The 9,928-nt window shown below is 42.5% G+C and overlaps 1 protein-coding gene across 1 annotated transcript in view; it reads left to right on the forward strand.

Annotated features, from left to right (window-relative positions):
• Positions 1-5,351, forward strand: part of LOC143815866 (fatty acid-binding protein, heart-like) — a 73,568-nt gene extending 68,217 nt beyond the window's left edge. The window contains exon 4 of the mRNA XM_077295558.1: positions 4,163-5,351. Within this exon, the coding sequence (XP_077151673.1) occupies positions 4,163-4,213 (51 nt within the window). The 3' untranslated portion in view covers positions 4,214-5,351. The remainder of the gene's footprint in view (positions 1-4,162) is intronic.
• The last annotated feature ends 4,577 nt before the right edge of the window (positions 5,352-9,928 follow it).

Consider the following 9,928-nt stretch of genomic DNA (forward strand, 5'->3'; position numbering starts at 1 on the left):
TCAAAAGCTCAACACAAGTGTATTTATTTGGAGCTAAATGATATCTGATCAGTATGCCTGCAAAGCTACGATGTCACGGAAATACCACACTGCCAAATATGTTGCCTGTATTTTTTTAAATGCAAAATAGTGCTGTATATAAGTAGAGTAACAGACAGCAAAAACTGTGGAAAACTGGCTTAAAATGCCCAAACTTGGAGCACACAGATATATCAGGCCTGTCACGGAAATACCACACTGACAAATATCTGGCCTGTACTTTTTGTGGTGTCTGCAAAATAGTGCTGTATATAAGTAGAATAACAGACAGCAAAAACTGTGGAAAACTGGCCTAAAATGCCCAAACTTGGAGCACGCAGATATATCAGGCCTGTCATGGAAATACCACACTGACAAATATGTGGCCTTTTTTTTTTAAAAAAAAAAAGCTAAATAGTGCTGTATATAATTAGATTAACGGACAGCAAAAACTCTGGAAAACCGGCCTAAAATGCCCAAACTTGGAGCACGCAGATATATGAGGCGTTTTTTGTTTTTGGGTGAATTTTTAGAAAAAAAAAACTGCAACTAGGTACTGTACAGACCAAAAGTTTGGACACACCTTCTCATTTAAAGATTTTTCTGTATTTTCATGACTATGAAAATTGAAAATTCACACTGAAGGCATCAAAACTATGAATTAACACATGTGGAATCATATACTTAAAGTGTGAAACAACTGAAAATATGTCTTATATTCTAGGTTCTTCAAAGTAGCCACCTTTTGCTTTGACTGCTTTGCACACTCTTGGCATTCTCTTGATGAGCTTCAAGAGGTAGTCACTGGAAATGGTCTTCCAACAATCTTGAAGGAGTTCCCAGAGATGCTTAGCACTTGTTGGCCCTTTTGCCTTCACTCTGCAGTCCAGCTCACCCCAAACCATCTCAATTGGGTTCAGGTCTGGTGACTGTGGAGGCCAGGTCATCTGGCGTAGCACCCGATCACTCTCCTTCTTGGTCAAATATCCATTACACAGCCTGGAGGTGTGTTTGGGGTCATTGTCCTGTTGAAAAATAAATGATGGTCCAACTAAACGCAAACTGGATGGACTAGCATGCCCCTGCAAGAGGCTGTGGTAGCCATGCTGGTTCAGTATGCCCTCAATTTTGAATAAATCCCCAACAGTGTCACCAGCAAAGCACCCCCACACCATCACACCTCCTCCTCCATGCTTCACAGTGGGAACCAGGCATGTAGAGTCCATCCGTTCACCTTTTCTGCGTCGCACAAAGATACGATTGTTGGAACCAAAGATCTCAAATTTGGACTCATCAGACCAAAGCACAGATTTCCACTGGTCTAATGTCCATTCCTTGTGTTCTTTAGCCCAAACAAGTCTCTTCTGCTTGTTGCCTGTCCTTAGCAGTGGTTTCCTAGCAGCTATTTTACCACGAAGGCCTGCTGCACAAAGTCTCCTCTTAACAGTTGTTGTAGAGATGTGTCTGCTGCTAGAACTGTGTGTCATTGACCTGGTCTCTAATCTGAGCTCCTGTTAACCAGCAATTTCTGAGACTGGTGACTCGGATATACTTATCCTCAGAAGCAGAGGTGACTCTTCGTCTTCCTTTCCTGGGGCGGTCCTCATGTAAGCTAGTTTCTTTGTAGCACTTGATGGTTTTTCAACTGCACTTGGGGACACTTTCAAAGTTTTCCCAATTTTTCATAAATTCATAAAAATCAGCCGCACACATTTTTTCAAATGCACAAAAGGAGTAATTTATTGTATTCACCACAGAACTATAGCGAAGTTGAGGTAACGTTTCGGCCCCGTGGTGGGCCTTTGTCAAACCTCACTTGTTATAGAGATAGTAGAAGAAGATATGGTGGAAAAAGGACCCCGCATAGACGGGACAGACAATTATGATGAGCAGGCTCCAAGAAGGGCACTTGGCGATGTGTGGAGTAATTGGGAGGTCAGAGAAGGGGAAGCGATCCCAGTCAGGACTGCGGGTCCGGGTTGTTGGAGTCCCTGTGGTGACACATCACTTCCCTATACTTCTGTGGTGAATACAATAAATTACTCCTTTTGTGCATTTGAAAAATTCAAAGAATTTGTGTGCGGCTGATTTTTATGAATTTATGAGCCAACTGGATAGCATCCAGGTTCAGCCTGCACCTGTCCGCATTGATCAGAGTGCACGCCATTTCCACTTCTAGTTCCCAATTTTTCAGACTGACTGACCTTCATTTCTTAAAGTAATGATGGCCACTCGTTTTTCTTTACTTAGCTGCATTTTTCTTGCCATAATACAAATTCTAACAGTCTATTCAGTAGGACTATCAGCTGTGTATCCACCAGACTTCTGCACAACACAATTGATGGTCCCAACCCCATTTATAAGGCAAGAAATCCCACTTATTAAACCTGACAGGGCACACCTGTGAAGTGAACACCATTTCCGGTGACTACCTCTTGAAGCTCATCAAGAGAATGCCAAGAGTGTGCAAAGCAGTCAAAGCAAAAGGTGGCTACTTTGAAGAACCTAGGATATAAGACATATTTTCTGTTTCACACTTTTTTGTTAAGCATATAATTCGACATGTGTTAAATCAAAGTTTTGATGCCTTCAGTGTGAATTTACAATTTTCTTAGTCATAAAAATACAGAAAAATCTTAAAATGAGAAGGTGTCCAAACTTTTTGTCTGTACTGTATATAGTAAATAAGCAGCAGCAGGCAGTTATGGAGCTTTGGGAGGGATGCAGTGATAGCTATGCACTCACATACATACAGTGCCTGCAGGCCTTGCACTGATGTGGATATGCCACGCCCTGCCTACCTAGCGCTGCAATCTCGGGACCCACAAATTAGCCCTAAAAAGGACTGTTGGTTTCTGAGGAGTTGTGGAATTAACAGTTGCAGACCTACACTAACTATTAAAACCACGATTCTGACCCTATCTCGGCAGCAGCTCTCCCTACTCTCGCTGAATCCGGAGCTGAATACCGCCAGCAGGGCGGCGCCAGGTCTCTTATACTCGGGATGATGCTGTGCGGCCAAGCCAATCACTGCACGACCACAACAAAAATGGCTGCGGCGTGTCATGGCCTGGCAGATAATCCCTGCACCGTGATTGGGTCTCTAAAGTCCGCCAAAAATGCTGGGTGGGGACACCAGTTACTGCCGAATAATCTCAGAAATGCTCGCTGCTCGCCGAGTACACCAAGTACACTGATGATACTCGGGCGAGTAACGAGTAGTGGCAAGCACGTTCGCTCATCACTAATAATATAATGTTGAAAGTAATGTGGAGAGGTGATAGACTTTAGAGATTCTTTAGATCTCCACCAGTAGGATGGCGGCACGTTCAATGAGCCTAGGATAAAATCGAGATTAAACTTTATGTACACAGAGAATAGGGAGGAAAATTTATTTGCTGGAAGGCAGAGTATCAGTTTTCATCAGCAGATTACCTTTTACCACATGACCGCTGTCCTTAACCTTGAATGAAGGTTGCTTTCATTTCCATGTGTCTGAAACAATTCCTCAAGTGTTTACCCAGCTATCTTGTGCAAACCACTCTGTAATGCTTAACCCTTGTTGGGCAGAATGCACACTTATGTCTGCCTAAGAGTATATGTTCATCTCGGTGCACATTGCATCTGAGCCTTGCATCAGCACATATGTCAGGAACATTTGCCAATGCATGTCTTTCACTTGCAATAGCACATACTGCATAAAAACTTCTTTTGGTGGAACCCTGTTGCATTTTCCTATGCTGTTGAAGAAAAGGTACGCTGACACATAGCACTCTGACAATGTGTAGTCCATTGAGTAACTAAAGACCAATCGGTATATTAAGCTTTTTTTTTCAACTTATACTTCAAATGTAGCCTCAAAACATGTGAACAGGATCTGCTCTTCATAGGTAGGTTTACCGACAAGTACAGGAATTTCCGAATATACTTCTATGGGGAAATTGGTTTGACAAATTTAACAGTATTCTCTATGCTATTATAGATTAAAATGTAAAATAATAATGAATCAGTGGTGACACAGACAGGTAACACCATTAGTGCTAAAATATGGCCTTACACTTACGGATGATGTACATTGCAATGCTTCATGACTGATTGCATTATAGAAATGTACTAATAGCTGTGTTTTACTCTCTTGTAACAGACTCTTACCCTGGGAGAGATTGTCAGCACACGTCATTATGAAAAAGCCTAATATCAAGCACTCCTGCCTACCACTCTTGTTATGTTCAGTCTCATAACAGCCTCATCCCTTGCCTGTTTCCTCTCCGCACTGAATGGGCTACAATAGCAGTATTAGAAGCCTGTCAGTTTTTGATGCAGCGTTTGCTATGGACTTGCAAGGATTTTTTAATTGAGGTGCCAAACATTGCCGCTTATTGGTTTTCGAAACTTGTGTAGAAAAATTCTTAAAGGGGGAGAAACAAGCAACATGCATACTTCCTAGTCTCACCAATTGGCTCCATTATTTATGGCTTGTCTCATCGTCTGACAGTTGCTTGATCTGAAGGGTATCCTGCTGAATGTAAGGCAATTTGTCCATGTGCATATCTGACTCTGACATTTCTTTAGTTATAAGAATTACAAAGGGATATGATCACATTGTAATCATTAGTAAGAAAACCCAGTCTGTTCACATGTAACTATTTTCTTGAGAATTTGCCAGATTGTGGACTAGACTCTACATTTCTGCACTAAAAGGTTAGCACATTTGTTGTGCTTTTGTTAATAATGGCTTAAAAGAATTGCCCCCGCTTCAGCCATACCTGAAATTTGGCATAAACATAATGCTTGTTTTATCCCAAGAAACAGTATCTAAACAGCTGAAATAATACAAATTTTTCTCAGGAACCGGGTTTGTATTGTATTATTAATGCCAGTATGCATCTGACATTTCACATCTAGTATTCATAAAAGTGCTGAGTGCAAACTCCTTCTGCTACCCCTACTTGAGGTGGACCATACGTTGTGTCATCTCAATGCGCAATTACATGACACAAGTCTGGTCATTCATATACTGGGTAACTTTCTTTGAGAGATTTGTGTATTAAATACATGTAAGTCCCTGGTCTGCTGTATCTGTCCGATAAATTTGGATTTAAAACCTGTAATTCAGAGTTTATAGCAATTATTACTACCTTTCATGACTGATAACCATTCCTACACCTCATTGTGAAGGAGGTAACAAGCACTGAACATAAATTGTGGTGTTGTTTTCAAAAGAGTCTATGTGGGCTGATATCCAGTTATATATTGATTCATTAATCTAAAATTACTTTGACGTGTTTTTATACACCACTGACTCAAAATAAAAATGTTCTGTTTAAACATAATTTTGACTAGTCTCTTCTTTATCTGACAAGATAGGCACAGGCACAAACCATTAGGGAATTTCACACCAGAAAATGTGTAGTGAATCCACAACAAAATCCATGTTGCACATTTTGCTGCGGTTTTACTTTCAATTTCACTTTCTTTGCAAATGGTGAAATCCGCACCTTACACCAACAGGCTGCAGATGTCAAATTCAGTGCTGATCGCTTTAGTGTGTAGAAAATCTCCTTGCAACGTGTGGACTTGGTTTGGTAACATTTGTTAGGGTAGGTTCACACAAACCTATAATAAATTGAGATATATATTTTTTGTCATGTCATCTGTGTGCTGTCCATATACAATCCGTCATTTACAGGACCATTTACAGTGTCCTATGTTACAGAATTACAATGTATCCGTAAATATCAGATACCATACTGTGTCTCTGTAGCATACTTTTTTTTTTTCCCCACGCAGACATAGACTTGAATGGGTGAGTCTCATCTGATTTACGGAGGAAACTAGTGCCTGCTGCAATCTTTTTCACATGCAGGTTTGGTCAGTGAAAAAAATCTTTACTGCCCCAATGAATAATTCCCAGCTAGAAAATCTGGACAGAAAATCAACTTTGTGTACTGTAAAACTCGTGTTAACATATCCTAAAATAAAGTTAATTAGATGCTGGGTGGGTAGTAAATCAGCAGGTTCAATTGCATTTCAGTTTAAGGCACCACGTGTCAAGTTATCTTATAGTGTAATAAATTTGCCAATAAATGTTTCCTTTACTCCCTTCCAAAAGAAAAAAAAAAATGGGATGTCAGTCAGCAGTTACAATACCACCTTATATATCTTATTTTCCCCACTGAATATTACAAAGTTGCTTGTTTTCATGCATACTATTGATGTATAAAAATTAAAACAACGGTTACTCGACTTTTGACATATGGCAATCAAGCGGGCACAGGAACTGTGCCCGCATGATCACCACTGGGAGCTCAGCTTAAGTTATAGGTGAGACCTGGCTGTCACTGCCAGTAGCGGTGCACACACTGCCCTTCGCTACTTATCCCTCGAAATGTCACAATTGATATAGACTGCAGTGCAGTGTTTGGAAGGCTTGGAGTCTGAGAGGGAGGTGGCTCCCTCTCCCTTCAGAATGGTGCCCCCATGGCATCATCACGAGGGCCCCATCGTTACCATTTCGTCATGATGACATCCGGGTCACCCAGCTAAAGCAAGCCTGTTAGACCATGCTCAGAGCATAGTCTAACAGGATTCTGTCAGTGCAACACTACAATTCATTATACCAGTGATCAGAGTGATACAAGTTAACATTCCGTAGAGGTACTAAGTAAAAAATGTAAAAAAAAAAAAATTGTAAAAATATTTTTTTGAAAATCGCAATATAAAAATGATAAATATTATGCCAATAAATACACATTTATTTAAAAATTAAATTACACATATTTGGTATTAGTGTCCTGAATGACCCGGCCTATAAGTGTAACACTAGTTGACCCCTTCAATGAACATTGTAAAAAAAAAATTTTTAAGTGTCAAAGACTATGCTTTCTCCTTCCCCAATGACAGCACCACAGGAAGAGATGCCTCTCCCTTGCATCAGTTGGTTTCCTATCCCTAACGGGGAACCTTCAGCTTGGTGTACCAGGAATGAAGATGGGTCACGCTCAGCCAGTCGGGTTCAAGCAGCGGGGAGGCCCCGCTGCTACTGGTGGGTCTTTCAGTGTGAGCAGGGGGGGGGAGCGCAGCCACCGACCATGTTTTCAAGTGCAGCTTTTCCGGGTTTCCGGCTGGCACAAGTGCGGGGATGCGCCGGAGCGCCCCACTGATGACGTGGCCAGGGAGGTCATGTGAAGAGGATGTACTTCCGGGGTAAACTGGAAGTAGAGCTGAGGATGCTGGGCGGCTAATTTAAAAATGAGGAAAGCATGAAGGCGCTCCCTGCAACAAGCGGTCCCCAGCATGATGGAGGACAGCGAACCGCAGTAGAAGCAGCCACCACAGCAGCAGCGCCAGAGACAGAAACAGCAACCTAAGGCTGCCGTCACACTAGCAGTATTTGGTCAGTATTTTACATCAGTATTTGTAAGCCAAAACCAGGAGTGGAGCAATCATAGAAAAAGTATAATAGAAACATATGCACCAATTCTGAATTTATCACCCACTCCTGGTTTTGGCTTACAAATACTGATGTAAAATACTGACCAAATACTGCTAGTGTGACGGCTGCCTAAGAGGCAGGATTCTGCAGGCAAGCGGAGTGGACGTTCCAGCAGCCATTCTACTCAGCACAGCAGGAGATCTGGCACAATTGACAAGTCTCCGTCCTCAAAAAGCACATTAATGGACCCTGTTCCTCCTCCAGAACCGGTATCCGCAGCTGCATCTGATTGGTGAGTGATCTCCGTGAAAGTTCACCTTGTAATTGGGGTCCCCTTTTTTCTCTTTCATTATTCAGGGAAGGAAAAAAGTGGGAAAATTCAAACACAGAAGTTGCCCCATGTGTAACAAAGAGTTACCAGCCACCTGGGATAACAGACTATGCCATTCCAGCATAGAGCAAGTGTTGTGGAAAAAACCCCAAACTTCACCTCCGAGCTAAGATCGGTGATTAAATCGGAGGTCGAAAGTACCTTTAGATCCCTCATGCAGGGGGATAAGGTCAGAGAGCAGAAAGCCGCCAAGCACCCCCAGTCTGAGTCCTCTAGCTGTGAGAAAAAGACTCTGATATATCAGACTCTTCCTCAGACGATGAAGTGGGGGGTGCCCCTGTTTTCCTCTAGAGGTGATAGAAAGCCTGGTTAAGGCGGAGAGATCCACTATGGGGTGATAGACCCTCGGCCTGAAAAAACAGTGCAGGACATAATGTTTGGAGGATTGGCGCAGAGAAAGTGGAGATCATTTTCCCTGAATGAAAATATACAGGCCCCGATCAAAAAAGAGTGGGAGAGACCAGATAGGAAAAATTCTTCAGTACCATGCCTAAAAAGGAAATTCCCCTTCGAAGATACAGCATCGACATCCTGGGATAAAGTCCAGAAATTGAGTGTTGCAGTAGCAAAGGCCTCTAAGACATTTGTCCTCCCCTTTGAAGACATGGGAATCTTAAAAGACCAGATAGATGAGAAGGCAGATTTCTTCCTTAGAGGGGCATGGGAAACATCAGGAAGTAATCTTAGGCCCGTTATAGCAGCTACCTGCACCTCTAGATGCCTTATGATCTGGGTGGATCAGCTAGAGAAAGAGCTCTGGGTTGGGGTTCCCAGGAATGAAGTGCTAGAGTCCATCCCCTTAATACGAGGGGCAGCAGCCTTTTTGGCAGATTTTTCAGCCGACTCAGATTAGCATCTAAGTCTGCAGCTCTCTCAAATGCAGTCTGCAGGGCACTTTGGTTCAAATGCTGGTCGGGAGATCTGTAAACTAAATTAAAATTATGCTCAATTACCTGTGAAGGAGAGTTTTGTTTGGAGAAACGTTGGATGACATCCTCCAGAAGGCAGGGGGTAAGAAAAAAGGTTTCCCTAAGGCTATTTTTACATTTGCGTTTAAATCCGCAGAGTTTAAAACGCATCCGCAAGTGGTGGAAAAAACGCATATAAACGCGTACAAACACAGCGTTTTTTAGACGCATGCGGTATTGCATGCGGTTAAAAAAAGCCACGTTTGTACACTGCACGTTTATATGCGTTAGCATTTTTTGTGCGCATGATGAGAAATTTCACAAGAGAAAAATCAAGATAACCAGACACCGCCAATGGGACTACAGAGGGCGTGTATTATGGGATCTCTATATATAGACCCTAGGGCTACTGAAATCTTAACAGTTTGCTACTGTATCCTGTGTCATGATGGATCTTCGCATGGAGAGCTTTTATTTCAACCTGGATTTAAGCATCAAGCTGTTTCTTGCCTGTGCTTTTGCTTGGGAGCAAGACAGAAATCGCGAAAGATGGAGAAGGAGACAACGTAGGCGTTTTTGGAGACACCCCATTATCGAACTACCTGAGAGCCGTGGAGCCTATCACACGCTGTCTCCAGTTAGTGTGGAAGGCCCACTTGCTGCTGCACTGCTGGATGGCTGGGACGGGTCCGTGGCTGTCAGATGAAGGACCGCTCCAGAACCTGGGCCAACAGTAGTGCTGTATGTGCTGTGAAAAAAGGAAAAAAAAAATTAATACCAAAAATTAACCAGACGCAAAATCCTGTGGAATACAAAAATACAGATTATGGCAATACAATACAACCTAATGCAAATGATAAATACTTACATTCACTGGGCAAGGCCCGGTCTTAAAAATGCCAGAACTCGATGGTATTTGTATCTCCCGATACTTGCTCCTGAACCACTGGGAACACGGCTCTCTTGATGCAGGTCCTTGTTGAAGCGGTCCTTCATCGAACGCCAACGTGTTTTGACTTTGGCCACTGTTAAAAAAAAAAAAATTTGTGGTCAGAAAAAGGACTTTTGGCCGTGCTCACACAACTGTCTGTGATGACAGAAACTCCTGAGAGTTTCTTTCATCACACACGGTCGAGTGAGCACGGCCAAGGTCTCAATAAGATCATCCTCCCGTTG

Source organism: Ranitomeya variabilis, chromosome 3, assembly GCF_051348905.1.
Source record: "Ranitomeya variabilis isolate aRanVar5 chromosome 3, aRanVar5.hap1, whole genome shotgun sequence".
Lineage (NCBI taxonomy): Eukaryota > Metazoa > Chordata > Amphibia > Anura > Dendrobatidae > Ranitomeya > Ranitomeya variabilis.